The sequence below is a fragment of the Acipenser ruthenus genome, chromosome 9, assembly GCF_902713425.1.
Source record: "Acipenser ruthenus chromosome 9, fAciRut3.2 maternal haplotype, whole genome shotgun sequence".
NCBI classification, from domain to species: domain Eukaryota; kingdom Metazoa; phylum Chordata; class Actinopteri; order Acipenseriformes; family Acipenseridae; genus Acipenser; species Acipenser ruthenus.
Window position 1 is genome coordinate 1,163,411 of NC_081197.1, and position 16,813 is coordinate 1,180,223.

Genomic DNA, 16,813 nt, shown 5'->3' on the forward strand with positions numbered 1-16,813 from the left:
CTTGTAACAGTGCAGCTCACTTTGATTTGTACTTTGAGACACGGGTTAACAAAGAAGCCGTGCTCGCTTGTTGTCATTCTCAAAGTAATGAGCAATACGCTCTGGTCCACTTTGTGTCTCACGGGAGAACGTCCATTTGGTGAAGCTGCAAAGCACGGAGCCCCTGTTTGACAATATTAATACAGTGTGGGTGCTGATTACTGACAGAGAGACAGAAAGAAAGAAAGAAAGAAAGAAAGAAAGAAAGAAAGAAAGAAAGAAAGAAAGAAAGACATTTTAAATTGGCTAATAAAGCTATTATCTTTCTGGAATTTATGTTTTTTAAAACGGTTGCCGGTAATTTCTAAATGCCTCTTGCATGCCTCCTGGTGGATGCTAGTGTAAATGCATTGTATGCATACAATGGTATTGTATGCAAATTTCCAACCAGTGACAGACTCCCTCCAGTGGCTAACAAGCATTATGACTGGATGTCATTTGAACTTCTCTGGTGCTCCCTATTGGATAAATGCATATTAGCAATCTCAGTAAAGAAAGGACTTGTGAAGAGTTCACAGAAGGAAACAGCTGAACTGTTTATATATAAATGTCATATTCAGCAATATCTAATAATACTAATACTAATACTAATATCTGTACTGATGTACCGCGACTGGTATGGTTTGTAGTATAAATATGGCACATGTATTTTTGTTCTAAAGCGGGCTGTGGTCTGTGGAAGCACAGTATTAAGTTATGCATTGCTGGATTTATACCATCATTCATTTGATATACTCAAGCTCAGCCTATGCAGGTTCATTTGGTCAGAACAACACCACCGTTTCCTGAAAAAGCTGCCAAGAGAATTGTTTAGTAGCCCTCGTCCCATGTTGCACAAAAACATGTATTCCTGTTGTGTTTCATCTCTTCAATAATTCATTTAGGTCTGCAGTTCATGGAACCTTTTCAGCCTTTTTTCAGTTTCCCAAGCACTACTTAAATTGTATCTGGTGTTTTTGTTTTTATTTTCAGACAGCAGTTGTGCTAATGATGATTTTGGGGCAAATGGCTTTGAGAATCCTGCCCTTTCTTTAATCTGTTTCACATGGTTGGAACACCAATACAAAAAAACAAAAGAAACAAAGGATTCTATGATAAAGTGTTTGTCAATGGATTACCCAGCATGTTCAGATCGATTGCTGGTAATCTGCTATTGGATGTCTACACTGGCACTGCACGTCATACAACTGATGCTGTCCTGTACATCAGTCAGGTTTACAAAGACTGCGCACCCCCTACCCCCAGCCCCGCCCCCACCTTCAGCCCCGCCCCCTACTCACAGCCCCGCCCCCACCCTCAGCCCCATGCCTGGAGGGCTGGCATCTGTCTGGTTGACGAGTCCATCTGTCGGGTGTTCTCACCTTTCCTCTTGATGTCTGAGCCTGGGGGGCGGGGCTTGGTAATGATGGTAACTGCTCAGTCTTGACCCCCATATCCTGCTTTGGTGCTGTGATCCATCTTACCCAGAAGACTCCGGGACAGCAGCTGAAACGCCAAGGTAGGGAAATATGGGCCAGTCTTCCGCTGTACTGTAATGATATGAAAAGGCATGGTTTACTGCATTTAGTTCAAACAAAGATGTGGATCCCACTTTCTCTAATCACACCTGCTTCACATGCTGTATATTAGCTTGTACTCTTACATCTCTCTTCATGTCTTCCACAGGGAGAGTGACATTAGTTCTTCTCTCTCTTTCCCCACAGCACTGCACGTTGTCTCTTCATTAGTTCTTCTCTCTCTCTTTCTCCACAGCACTGCACGTTGTCTCTTCATTAGTTCTTCTCTCTCTTTCCCACAGCACTGCACGTTGTCTCTTCATTAGTTCTTCTCTCTCTTTCTCCACAGCACTGCACGTTGTCTCTTCATTAGTTCTTCTCTCTCTTTCCCACAGCACTGCACGTTGTCTCTTCATTAGTTCTTCTCTCTCTTTCCCCACAGCACTGCACGTTGTCTCTTCATTAGTTCTTCTCTCTCTTTCCCCACAGCACTGCACGTTGTCTCTTCATTAGTTCTTCTCTCTCTTTCCCCACAGCACTGCATGTTGTCTCTTCATTAGTTCTTCTCTCTCTTTTCCCACAGCACTGCACGTTGTCTCTTCATTAGTTCTTCTCTCTCTTTCCCCACAGCACTGCATGTTGTCTCTTCATTAGTTCTTCTCTCTCTTTCTCCACAGCACTGCACGTTGTCTCTTCATTAGTTCTTCTCTCTCTTTCTCCACAGCACTGCACGTTGTCTCTTCATTAGTTCTTCTCTCTCTTTCTCCACAGCACTGCACGTTGTCTCTTCATTAGTTCTTCTCTCTCTTTCCCCACAGCACTGCATGTTGTCTCTTCATTAGTTCTTCTCTCTCTTTCTCCACAGCACTGCACGTTGTCTCTTCATTAGTTCTTCTCTCTCTTTCCCACAGCACTGCACGTTGTCTCTTCATTAGTTCTTCTCTCTCTTTCTCCACAGCACTGCACGTTGTCTCTTCATTAGTTCTTCTCTCTCTTTCTCCACAGCACTGCACGTTGTCTCTTCATTAGTTCTTCTCTCTCTTTCCCACAGCACTGCACGTTGTCTCTTCATTAGTTCTTCTCTCTCTTTCTCCACAGCACTGCACGTTGTCTCTTCATTAGTTCTTCTCTCTCTTTCCCCACAGCACTGCACGTTGTCTCTTCATTAGTTCTTCTCTCTCTTTCTCCACAGCACTGCACGTTGTCTCTTCATTAGTTCTTCGCTCTCTTTCCCACAGCACTGCACATTGTCAATGTACATTCCTGACCCTGAACACAACCCTAACACTAAAACCACAGGTCTGCTCCAAAACCAAACAATTGAATCCAGACCTTCAAATCAGTATAAAAAACACAACACTGCTATTCAAGACTCCCCGGGGGACACTTACAATATTATTTCTCAAAGCCTATGCAATTCTCTATTGTATGAGTTTCCCCGCAGGATTTAGCACTGGGATAGTTACATGTTGTATTGTATTGGTAGCAATAGACGCATTTTATATTTGGCCTAATCCTACCATTAGGGGTCAGTGTTACCTTTATTTTCACAGATGTGTTTGTCCCTTAGTGGAGCCTAGACTAGAGAAATCATAAGAGACAGCTAAACGTGCTTACATCCTATCACCTTTATTGACATCATTTCTGATTGCATTTTTTTTTTGCTCTGCCCTTGCTTTTTTCTGTGTAGGATTATCAACGATCTGCAAATACAGTGCTTGAAACAGCACGCCATCCAGATAAGCAGTTTCTTCCTGGTCTATCTAACGTTGCATTTCACACAATACACTCAGGTATTTAATCACCGAATTTAATCAAAGCGTTGCAATACTCTTAAACCTGATACAGTAGTTAGACAACAGGCCTTTAAATTGCACGCAGCTTTTTGTCAATTCCACCAAACCCCGTGGATGCAGAACGAGCAGTTTCCGCGTATGGACAGGTTTTTACACCACAAAGACAAACCACGAGTGTTGAAATTGCAACAAGATGCAAGATGCTGGCCTTCAACAAATACCTAGTTTTCTGCTCACGGGCCAGAATTATTATTGTGTGCGTGCGTGAGTGCTTGTGTGTGTGTGCGTGCGTGCACAACATGCTAGATGGATAAAAAGTCTGTTACTTTTTTCAGCCAACACATTTAAATGACCCTTGTTTGTTACATTTTAAAATATTGTTTTAAACGTTACAGTGTAAATGTTGACTCAGTAGCTGCCATTAAATGTTATAAATGATTTTCTTTGATGCGCTATTCATTTTAGGCAGCTTACAATAGAAACTTTTTTTTTTTTAATAAAATGGCACTTCCGTGAATGTATTTTTTTTTTTTTTTTTTGTCATTCGTGAATTTCTTGAAAAAGTACCGTGAATTTTCCGTGGCCCTACTCATATTCACATGGAGTAATAATAATAACTGACGTCACATGGGGTAATAATAACACAGCACGGAGTGACACCATTCATCGCTCTGCTCAGGGCTGATTTAGGAACAGCAATACAAACGCTTGATATTGGCTACATTAGTAATAGGGCAGATATTGGCAGTGGAAATCAGACAAACCGGTTTCCTGTTATTATTTACACAAAACCATGTCGCCCGAGATCATTTGGAAGTGTTTTCAGTTTGAGTCTGACCGCAAACGCTATTAACCGGATTTGCTTTGTTCGTTTGACAGTCCTGCAGCACCACTTCATAAGACAGGACCGCACGCCGGACTGCCCGCAGCACCTCGCATGACTGAACAGCTAGAGGTAAGCTAACGTCGCCGCTTCTTCAGTGTTTACTATCTATCATGTACTGTGTGTATAGGACTCTGTGGCAATATTTAGTTTGATATTAATAGTTTATTAATGTGTTTATTCGTTTAGCAAAGTGTGTGTGTTTCTTTCAGGATACACGTTCTGCACCGACAAATTCGTGTTTATATAGAGGGGTCGTGTTTTTCATTGTAGCTGATAATATAATATTGGTTAACATCATTTTGTGACTGAAACAATACATATTATGAATTATTTGTTTTAACTTGCTTGTTTTGTAAAATTATTAATAATGTTAGTCGGGGTTGCCTATTACCAATTATTATTACCAGTAATAATAATAATAATAATAATAATAATAATAATAATAATAATAATAATAATAATAACATGTATTTGTTATGTTCACATCACAAATAATACAATTAGGAAAGTCTGCGCCCCTGCAGAAATACTGGGTGCTATAAGAACAATAGAGAGGAGATTCACAAAATGTGCTTCGTTTCCCTTGCAAATGTGTCACATTATCAGGCGAGCCCGGCTGAGCTCATGCAATTCATCTATAATTCACGGACTGCAAGCCATGTGTTCTCAGATTGGGTCGTATTTATTGGCTGCACACAGTGCAGTCTGTTCCGTGATTTGTCTCTGAATAAACGTGTGCGCATTTGACATATTTTGTAAATAAATAAAATCATAAATACAAAGAAAAAGGTCATTTATTCTGTTCCCTGTAGTTCATTGTGGGGATTCGTATTTCCGCTAAGAAGGCAAATACATGAGGAATACGGTAAACGAACTTTCCCAGCTAGTTCAGCTGCTTCCTGTAGGGAGCAGTCCAGTACTCTGAGCCCAAAACACAAGCCAAACAAACAGGAAACCACATCAAATAAAGAGCGCTTCCTAATATCAAGCGAGGCTGGTAAATACCGTGGCTACACAAGAAAATGTCTGCTCTTGTTTCTTGAAAAGTAGATGTGCATCTATGTATTTGTTTTTTTCTGGTAAAATATTGTAGTGAGAAAAAAAAATGTAATTCATCAAACTCAACTTAAGTTAAAAAAACACCCCAGTCTTTAAATAGCTTTGTAAATAGAGTCTGGTATTAGAGTGGAAAATAACAATGCTGTAGCGATTTGTTGATATCACAGTAATTCCATTTCTTGTTAATCTCCCGTTAGGAGATTAATAAGGACCTCTACAGAGAAACCCATCATTCCTTTACAAGTTAATAAGAACCTCTACAGAGAAACCCATCATTCCTTTCAAGTTAATAAAAACCTCTACAGAGAAACCCACCATTCCTTTCAAGTTAATAAAAATCTCTACAGAGAAACCCTAAGAATGGGGTTTGGAAACTCGGGGGAGCCCCAGGTGGAGCAGAGTAAGCACGTGGAGTTCTGCTCTGGACCGTGCCACGCTGAACTGATCCTCCAGACCCTGAACACCTACCGGCAAAGTGGACTCTTCACTGACGTGGTCCTCCTGGCCGGCATGGAGGAGTTCCCCTGCCACCGGGCCACTCTGTCAGCCAACAGTGCTTACTTCCGAGCCATGTTCCACGGCAGCTTGAAGGAGAGCAGGCAGGACTCGGTGAAGATCCCGGGAATCTCTCCCTGCACCATGGAGACCCTGCTGAACTTCATGTATGAGGGCAAAGCGGACATCCAGGAGGAGAGCGTGGAGAAGCTTTTCCAGGCGTCTGATCTGCTTCAGGTCACCGTGCTCCGCGATGCCTGCGTGGAGTTTCTGGAGAAGCGCGTTGATCATTCCAACTGCCTGGGCATCCTGGGCTTCGCCAGGTCTTTCTTCATCCAGTCCCTGAGCGAGCAGTGCCAGGCCCTCGTCTTCAGGGACTTTGCCGAGGTGAGCCAGCACGAAGAGTTCCTGCTGCTGTCCCAGGAGGAGCTGGCTGCCTTCCTGTCCAGCGAGCAGCTGGCGGTCGAGCGGGAGGAGATCGTCCTGGAGGCCGTGCTGAAGTGGGTGCACCACGACGCCCCCTGCAGGCAGGGAGCTCTGAAGGAGCTGCTCGGGCTGGTCAGGCTCCCGCTGCTGGACCCTGTCTATTTCTTTAATAAGGTGGAAACAGACGACGTCATCCAGGACTCCCGAGACTGTCGGCCGTTGCTTCTGGAAGCCAGGAAGTATCATGTGTTAGGGAACGAAGTGAGGTCTCCAAGAACACACCCAAGAAGGTATGATGACTCTACCACTGACACTATTGTTAAGTGTAGTGTATTACAATGCACCTTTACCTACGAGAAGAGCCATGTCCTTGCAGGCTTCCTTCTCGTAACTGTTTATTAAAAATGCAGTGTGAGCTTGGTTCTCAAAGCTATTTACTCCAAAATGTTGTTAGAATGATTTTTCAGACAGTAAACATGCACCCAGTAAAACTCCAATCAGAATTAAACAATGCAGATCTTTAATTTAGGGTCTGATTTTGTTTCTTATGTCATGCAGCTATCAATCTGGAGTAAGCAGTTTTCAGAATCTAGCATTCTGTAAAGAGAAATGCATTGATTGGTGCTAAAGATGACAAGTGAAAATACAGCATGGTACACTCCCCTGTGTTTTGCGAGAGACCTGGAATGATTACGGTATAGTTTGTTTTCCGTGGCTGCAGTACACTAATGTTTGCCTGTGTGTCTCCAGTTTTACAGGGCTGTCTGAGATTATTGCAGTGATTGGAGGTTGTGATAAAAAGGGCTTCACACAGCTCTCATTTACTGAGAAGTACAACCCTGAAACTACAGAGTGGGTCTCCGCTGCCAGCATCCCCGGCTACTCCAAGTCAGAGTTTGCTGCTTGCACTCTTCAGAATGACATTTACATCTCAGGTGAGCGTCGTGTTATACTGTACTATTGCACTCTTTAGAATGACATTTACAAAGGGTTGTGTTTAATTGTCCTTCCCTCTTTGAAGGTGGCCACTACAACAGCAGTGACGTGTGGAGGTACATCTCTCAGCTGGACGCCTGGGTTAGAGTTGCCTCCCTAATTAAAGGCAGATGGAGGCACAAGATGGCTACACTCCAGGGCAGGGTAATGTTCACACCATGTGTTATACAGTGTATTTGCTTTCTAGAGTCAAAAAACTCAACAAAGCGAAAACTCAGGGAGCAAAGTGGGGTTTACAGATACTGTTTCCAGGAACGATGCACCATCTGACCAGGAGCTGGAGCAGTTTGAGGTTAGTCTTGTGTGGTCACGGGATGTGTGTTTTCAGGAGCTGGAGCAGTTTGAGGTTAGTCTTGTGTGATCACGGGATGTGTGTTTTCAGGAGCTGGAGCAGTTTGAGGTTAGTCTTGTGTGATCACGGGATGTGTGTTTTCAGGAGCTGGAGCAGTTTGAGGTTAGTCTTGTGTGATCACGGGATGTGTGTTTTCAGGAGCTGGAGCAGTTTGAGGTTAGTCTTGTGTGAGGTTAGTCTTGTATGATCACGGGATGTGTGTTTTCATCACTCCTGTGTTGCAAATTTGTTGCCGTTACTTAAAACTGTAAGACGTTGATTTGCCAACCGAAGGCAAGTGAAGGCAAGCAAAGGGATGATTAAAAGATGGCTTTACCGTGTGTTCTTTAACTAGCGGTGTGTTTGTTTTTGTTTAGCCATCTTATAATAAGCAAGTGACAGCTGGCTAGCTGGTGGACAATCAAACTAAGTGGGCTGGAGAGGCTGATGTTTCATGTTGCAAAACCGTCAAAAAAATAAATCCCTGCTGTTTTCCTAGCGTGCATGTTGTGGTTGTTGCTGAAGCCGTGATTCCTCTACAGAGCTGCTGGCTCGCTCCCTACGGTTTGAGAGCGGAAATGGTGGAAAAGTTTGTGTTTCCGTGGTCAGACTTTTTAATTTCAGTCAGGCTTTTTTTTTTGTTTCGTTAACTTTCTCAACAGAACATCTTCTGAAGCTGGTTCAGGTGTTCTATATACATGTTTATAGTGCGGCTGGCGAAAGCTCCTCTACACTTTTCTCTCTTCTGTCTTACGAAGCTTGCTCGAGTGCTCTGTCAGAAACAAGGGGGGGATGTTGAACAATAAAGAAAAACACAATAAAAAGGAGACCCTCCACAGCAGTAATGATCCTCCTTGTCTTTCTCTGTGCAGCTGTAAGCTGTCGGTGGGTTTGCACAGCAGTAATGATCCTCCTTGTCTTTCTCTGTGCAGCTGTATGCTGTCGGTGGGTTTGCACAGCAGTAATGATCCTCCTTGTCTTTCTCTGTGCAGCTGTATGCTGTCGGTGGGTTTGCACAGCAGTAATGATCCTCCTTGTCTTTCTCTGTGCAGCTGTATGCTGTCGGTGGGTTTGCACAGCAGTAATGATCCTCCTTGTCTTTCTCTGTGCAGCTGTATGCTGTCGGTGGGTTTGACGGCCTGGACCGAATGGGCAGTGTTGAGCGCTACAGCTCCTTCTCCAATGAGTGGCTGCCCGTCGCACCTCTTTTGGAGGCGGTGAGCTCAGCTGCGCTTGTATCCTGTGGAGAGATGCTGTACCTGATCGGAGGAGCAGTGAATGACTTCTCCAACACCAACAAGGTAACTGAGACCACTAGCACAGCAGCTATATAGCGATCCTTTATACTTCAGTACAGGCTCAGACAATAGGACTGGCAAAGAACCCAGTATTAATATATAAGGAGTCTGATTAAAGAAACTATGCATCGCAATTCAAAATTTTAAACAATGAATGCATTAAAATACATTATATTATCATTTTGTAAAAAGTTGTTGGGAACTTGATGTGGGGACTTTAAGCGTACCATTCTAATGGTAGCCCATTCCATTGTATCTGTCCACGTGCTGCCATTACCCGAAAGTACAGAACCAATGCATTTCCTGTAGAAGATCATTTTGTAAGCTCCAACTTTTGGGGGACTGTTTGGAAACAGTAAGTGAAGGACAATGCTTCCCTGAGATGGATTTTAGGAGTGCTACTGTGTTGGGGTGTCATTGTCCACTTCATCCATAACATCCATGGTTTTATTAATTTCAATGTAATCTCACGACAGGTGCAGTGCTATGATCCCGTGGAAAACCAATGGGCTTATGTGAGCCCTGCTCCTTTTACTCTACGCTGCATAAATGCGGTTTCCTTTAATGGCACCATATACGTGATGGGTGGACTCGTGGATAAGATCTACAGTTACAGCCCGAAGATGGACGTATGGAGTGAAGTTGCAACGTTGCCTGGATCGGTGGTAAGCAGGAATAGTTTTCTATTTTGTTACCGAATAGGGCTGACCCATAGCGCCATTACTGTGGGGTGACACTCATGTAGAAAGAAAAATAACGTAACGTCAAAATACAAAATGAAAGCTGATCCCCGATCACTGCCCTTGCCTTCCCCACACAGGAGAGCTGTGGTGTGACGGTGTGCAATGCCAGGATTTACATCCTTGGAGGGAGAGACAAAAGCGGCATTGGCATCGACCGGGTCCACAGCCTTGACCCTTCCACGGGAGAGCTCACCGAAGAGCCACCGATGTCACGCTGTGTGAGTTACCACGGCTGTGTCACCATCACCCAGCACGTCAAGAGGTGAACTCCTCCTTACTACAGAGACACTTACATATGCACCCGCCCCATCTGTGAACGCTACACTTACATATACACCCGTCCCATCTGTGAACGCTACACTTACATGGAAATGGTATTTGTGTTTTTTTTGTTGTGTTTGCTGCTCTAGTTCTCAAGACAGTTAACCCTGCTGTATTACAGACTTCCCTCTGTGAAGGGGATATAGTGCAGGCACACTTCACACATTTTTTCCATATACCTGGTGAAGCCCTTTTCCAATTGTCACGCACTTAGTAGTAACATTTTTATCAGATTTTGTGTCTGTTTGTATATCAATGTATCTGTATATCACACTTCCGGTTTTGCATGCATCTGTAGAACCGGTTATCCAGTTGTCATGAAACTTGGTATGAACATTATTTTGTTTCAGTTATTGAGAATATCTGATTCTGGAGCTATAGAGGGGTGTCCATCTGTACGTCTCCCATTTATTTCTTGGCACATGTTCATAAGGATGTTTTGATAATGGAAGTAAAGTGGTTTTAAATCACTTGGCAAAGATTACAATTACTGTGTCATTTTCTATAGAGTCAGAACCTGAAACTACCTTAAAAATAGTGTGTTCTGCTGCATTCCCAGAACACAGAGATTATAGGAAGGGCTTCTGTTTTTCGGGTTTTATTAATTGTATTTTCCAGTGCTTATTGTTAGCTATTTTCGAGTTATATGTAAATCGTTTTTTTTCGGGGCTTTCGTTTTTGATATACTGTGAAATGAAATTAGTGTTTTCGGTTACTTTCCAAAATATGTATAATAACTCGACAGTACTTGCACACTTAAGTTGTACCTTCTTTCCTTTGCTGTCTTCCACAGTGAAATCCCTATGGTCACAGGCACATTCTTCCAGGGTTTTTGTGTGTAGGCATTTTTGTACATTTCACCACAATTCTGTTTTAAATCCTCCGTATTTTAACTGTAATGCAGCTTTAAATCCCGCTAACAAGCCTAAATCCTGATTTGTAACTTCGTTTTAAATCTTGCAAGCAGAGTCTCCAATAGAAATGTAGGAATGTGCTGTCACTCAGTAGTTGGGGTGGGCTTAAAGTATTCAGAACAAATCAATGATAGATACAAGTCAGGAAGGCAGGACATTGTCCAGCAGCACTGGGAAATGTATTTATTATTATTTTTGTAGCAGGTTTTATTTTTTAATGGGAAAAGGGTAAAGTCAATGTGAATAGATGAACCATTTCCACAGTTTTTCCAGTGTTTTCCGATGTTTATTGGCTATCCACTGATTTAATATTTTTTTGTACCGGGGGGGGGTTTTATCAGTTAAAACCGAAAATCAGAAGCCCTAATTATAGTTAACGTATTTGCATTTATTTTATTCCTGCCTTAAAGTGCCACAGGTTGTACTGTATGCTTGTGAATGTTATGATAGCTTAGTTAGTCCTTCAGGACTTCTTTCTTGGGGTTGACTGCTGACATTGAAACGCTTGTCATTGATTTTATTCAGTTCCCTTTCGTATTTTGAAAGGTTGATTGCTCATGCACTGTTGTAGGACTGTGGAAACACGCTGTATAGAAGTGGTCTGTCCGTGTACATACCAGTATCAATACAGGTGTTTATTTCAGCAGCTCTCAAGACTGTGTGGGAGTTGACAGATTGTTTAGTGAGCCACACTTTCTGGAATTCATTTTTCCATGTATTCTTTGCGGTCTATTCTGTGAAACTCGTTTAATTGTTTCTGGAGACAAGGAAGCAGCCAGCATGCATCAGGAAGCATTGTTTCTGAAACATGTTTGCGTGTATGCTGGGTTTAAATACTTCTGCAATGTGTTTCAAGGGTTTATTGTTTCCGTGCTTTGTCTCATATTATATAGGAATGTTATTGCGTGTATTTGTTTTAATTGTGTGTCTTTGTTCCATTTTATACTAATTCTCACTTGTATTTAAGGATTGCATACATTTACTGTGAATTCCGTGGGATTTGAATTATTGTTTAGCCGTTAGACGTGTTAAATGGAATTCCTGCTAATGAGATTTCACATACCGTACCTCAGAGCAGTGCAGCTGAAGTGGGCAAGGAGCCGTACCTGAAGAAACTGGAAATCCTGGCAATGTGAAAACAAAACAGTCTGTAATGTGAAAAACGAAACAGTTTGAGAGAAACTTTTCAACGTGAAGCAGCATTACACTCTCTCTTTCTATGCTTCATGCGCACTTTGCTTTTAATTGTACACATGCTTACACTTCAGGAATTCCGTTATGATTTTGTTTCGTGGAATAGGACTGCTAATAAAAGTCCCTTTTCAGCGGATTGAACTTCTTGGTTGTATCAAGTTAAACCAAGCTCAAAGCGCTTGTTTTTCCTTGAGGTAAAACTATAAATGATAGAAATGCAAAATGATATAACACTGATGCAGGCATGGCCTGTGATTTCTTGAAAGGTGATAAAAGCATTGTCTCTTATTTTTTTTTCTTTTAAAGGGACAGAACAATATGTTATGTATGTACGCCATAGTAGAAAGCGTAGCATACGTTATTGCCAGCCTTGTCTCAAGGGTGATTAAAACATACCGGGGTTTGCTGCTGGGTTTTAAGGGCAATTCAGTTATTTCCTTTAGATAACATTATGTTGTTATTTAACATGTTAATCATACCCTGTCTTAAATAAATGTAGCAACTGTGGGGTAATAAAATGTTAATATAATGTACTCCTAAGTACCAATAAAAACGATTTTCTAAAACAAAATGATTCTATTTGATTCTATTCTTTTAATTATTCAAAATGCATTAATTCAATTATAATGGTTGCATTTATATCTAAAGGCTAGGTTTCTGTTATTCTCACAAATTGCTTTAATGTGGGTTCCTAAAGGTCTGCAGAGCAGCTGGATGGATCTAAATAGAAATGAATATAGATCTCAATATAACTGTAATACTAACCAGGTATAAAGCATCAGAGTTCTATATAAAGACAGCTCAGTGAACTACACTGACAGTTCTGCAGAAGCAAAGCACAGGTCAGTGAACAGGGTGTCTACAAGAAATTATTTTTAATCTTGGCATTGAATAAATAAATTCAGGCAGTACATTTTTAAGCTGAAGGTGGAATAATAAGAAGGATAAACGAATTGCCTATTGTTCAGACTAGGAAAGGCTCTCTATAGGACGCCCCTGTGTTGAGCTGTCGTTGTGTTTACTGAAACCCAATGTTCCCTGTTTTCTTTTCATAGCTTTATTGTTTATTTTTCAACCCCCCCCCCCCCCCCACTGCAGGTAAGCAGAGTTCTGTGGAAGTCATGTGATCTGCATTTTCCTGAGAATAGCCTTCTCTGAAACAGAATGCAGCAGAACCACATTATTGTAGCCTTAATAGGGGGCTGGCCTTAATGTTGAATACATATTGTATTTCTTCCAGGAAATGAAAACCACAGGATTATTATCATACGATAACACTTTATTGAACATTCTATATGCTTATTATTGTTCAATCTCTATTATTATTATTATTATTATTATTATAAGCAGACTGTTCTAATTCTTCTATTCATATTATTTAATATTTCTATTTATACTTCATGATGCAGAGAGATATTAAAGAGTTTGGTTTTGATGTTTCGCTCTGTATTGTGAAAACCCTGTTCTCTGTTCCTGTGTGGAAGTGAGTTGGGGAAGCATATTAGGGTTGCACAATACTCCTCCTATGGTGTTCAATGCACAGCACAACGCTACCGAGGAGTCTTCTCCGAAGATTGTTTCGCTGGTACAGTTAGTAAACATGGCAAATAATGATCAGCAGAAACAACAGAGAATCACAGAGCGCACACATGAGCGTATACTAATCACATTTAATATTAATATTAGGAGAATGTACAGTAGATGGATAGAAGATCCTTTTAAAATGGGTACAATAAACGAACACCAGAGTTAAAACCCCCTTCTCGGATGAGGGTGTACCTCAGTGACTGATTCTATGCCTGCAGTAGCTGCCTTCTCTCAGTATGACAATGAAAACGAGGACAATGGGCTGATGCAGCTACCCCCCAGATAGCAGTCCCTGTGCACTGCCATGCAGCTCATTTGAAATGTATCTCATACTGGTCTGGAGCTGCTGAGCTCCATTAAACTCTGAATGATCAAGCGCTCCGTGCAGCTGGGGCTGTCTGGATCATGGTCTCTGGAGAAATCGTTTTAATTACTGATAAGAGGTTTTGCCTTTTGAGTCAGTGCTAGTCCACTGCTCTGCCCAGGATTGCTACATACTTAACAAACCAAGATTCTAACTGTGCATGATTCAGGTAGAATCAAACCATGCAACCACGGTGCAGGATTCAGGTAGGATCAAACAGTGCAACCACGGTGCAGGATTCAGGTAGAATCAAACAGTGCAACCACGGTGCAGGATTCAGGTAGGATCAAACAGTGCAACCACGGAGCAGGATTCAGGTAGAATCAAACAGTGCAACCACGGAGCAGGATTCAGGTAGTGAAAATATGGTAGAAAGGGTTATAAATGTACTAAAGGTTGGTTGCTGGGAGAGTATTTTTAAAAGTTTGTAACGTCCCACCCTCCGCACTTTTGTATATTAAAACAAAAGAAAGTCTGTTTGGCCTTGCATTCACTTCTCAAATAGGTACACCAACCTTAATTTGTAGATTGAAGTCCCAGAGACCAATTGGTCGCACACTCAAAAATAGGACAGGATTTTAAAAAATATTTTCTTAATTTTATTAGTTAAAACATGTTTATACTAAAACAAGCAAACAAACAAAAGAATGGTAGGACTACGCGTTTCAACACAACAGGTCTTCGTCTGTTGTGTTGAAATGCGTAGTTTCCTTGACAAGAAAAAGCTTGAACTTGACCTCCCTCCCTCCCTCTGCAGGTCTCCAGTGAAATTCAGTATGATAAACACTGCAGGTAAGCAGATAAGTCATGTGATCTGCATCATCTTGAGAACAGCCAGTGGAATCGTATCCTTCATGGAAACAGAATCGCTTAATACTGAAAATGCCTTGAATTTCTTCTAAGAAATATAAACCACAGGATTATTATTTAAACAGTTCCTAGTTTAACCGATTTTATTTAAATGATTAACACTTTCTTGAGCGGTGTAACTGACTGATGTTGTATTTATTTTTTAATAAATGCTCAAGAAGTCTAGAGAAAAACTAAACATGTGTTCCCTTGTACAAGAACAACGTGAACTCCCAGCAGTACAGTAAAGAGTACAACGGGGAGAGTCCATTTTGGTCTTCACTAATAGCCTGCAGTAATAGCTATAAAAAAAAATACTATTAAAAAAGTCTAGTGTCCATCTGCCACATGATTTCCTGAACTTGATCTACTAGCTCTGTTCACTTCATGGAAAATCCTTAAAATGATCTTCATCCCAAATTAACCCAAATTACCTTAATACATTGTCAATTAGTAGTGTTTACAATCATAGACTGTTCTGGGTTTTTCAGTTCCTAAACTTACCTACATAACCTGGAAAAAAAGGCATCCGTTTTATGGCTCTGTGGTCTTGGAAGAACCCAGGAAGAACTGAAACTTACTGTTTTGATACCTTTAGGAGTTTAAATACAATCTGTGTAGCCGAGCCATGCTTTTGCTTTGGCCGGCGCTCCTGAATTGTTTCTTGTAATTTGAAGAACTTGTTTGCTTTGGTTGTGCTCATTCAATGTGTGAGTTGTTTTGTATGTTTTATTATATAAGCCATCTTCTTGACCAGGTCTCCCTCAAAAAAGAGATTTTAATCTCAAGGGGACTTTCCTGGTTAAATTAAAATAAATGAATACATAAATAAATAAAGCTTAAAAGAAATTACTAAAAATGGAAATGATTGAAAAACAGAGAGACAACTAAAAGGTTTTAGATTTGTTCACGCTGATGTGACGTGGCCGCTCAGTTCCTGGTACAGAGGGTCTGCTATTAAAAACATTTTTGTTTTGTTTTGTCATTATGGTGTGTTTGAAATTTCTCCACAATTATTATTGTTGTATGTCTCATCATTTTCAAAACAAGAAAAAATAAACTGGAAAAGCGCTGTTACAGTGGCAAGCAACATAAAGGCTTGAAGACTGCCCCTAATTATGCCAATCGCTACGGCCATACATTTACACCTGTTTAAACAAATTAAAATTTCACATTTCCTGTTTTTTCTGTAATAAAGACACGTGGATTGTGTTAATTAAGCAACCCTGTTTATATTGCCTTGTTTTCTTTGTCCTTTGAAAGCTGTTACATTGCAGGGATCCCTCTTCTGAAATCCCCAGGGAGCTCAATACAGCACATGCTAAAGACCTAGGCTGCTGTTACCAGACAAAGAGCTGGGTAAAGACCGCGAGCTCCGGCTGAGAGTATTCATTAAACTAGAGGAGAGGGGGAGGGGGAGAAGGGGGTGTGCTCCATCTGTGTATTCAATCACATGCCCATTGCATACCCGCAGCAACTACACCTGCAATACATAATATATTTGATTAGTAAACACAATATCTGATTCTGCAAGCCCTACTGGCTCAGGCTGGTGAAAATAATGTCTCAGACGTATCAGCAACCAAGTATGTGTACAGCGCGAATACACATGGCTACTGGAAAGTGAAACATTACAGAATGCTTGGAAGAAACTGAAACTGGGGTCTGATGAAACAAACAACGATTCTGTACCAAATGTACCAGAACCTAGATCTGCTGAAACTGCGTTCGAGATTGAGGGACGAAATTCAACAGCGGGTGAGGTGCGACGAAGCAGATCCTGCCTAGCATCTTTTAGATGATGAAGAGATTGTTGATGAGCTAAATGGAAATAACAGTGTCAAACAAGAAAGTGAGGACGAAGACAATGAAAGCAAACCAGCCGTTTCCCAGAGTGAAGCAATGGAGTGCTGTCAGAAAGGATTGGACTGGCTGGAGCAGCAACCTGAAACCGAGACTCCTCGGCTTCAGCTCGTCCAGTCTGTTTTTGTGGGTTTGTTTTGTAAACCCACAATGCAC

The 16,813-nt window shown here is 41.4% G+C and overlaps 1 protein-coding gene across 1 annotated transcript; it reads left to right on the top strand.

The window, feature by feature from the left end:
- The first annotated feature begins 3,978 nt into the window (after positions 1-3,978).
- Positions 3,979-12,543, top strand: LOC117405585 (kelch-like protein 35). Its single transcript, XM_059030637.1, has 7 exons — positions 3,979-4,286; positions 5,474-6,487; positions 6,948-7,132; positions 7,219-7,337; positions 8,637-8,825; positions 9,299-9,487; positions 9,643-12,543. The coding sequence occupies exons 2-7, from the start codon at positions 5,637-5,639 to the stop codon at positions 9,829-9,831; spliced, it is 1,722 nt and encodes a 573-aa protein (XP_058886620.1). The 5' UTR covers positions 3,979-4,286; positions 5,474-5,636; the 3' UTR covers positions 9,832-12,543.
- Positions 12,544-16,813: the final 4,270 nt, after the last annotated feature.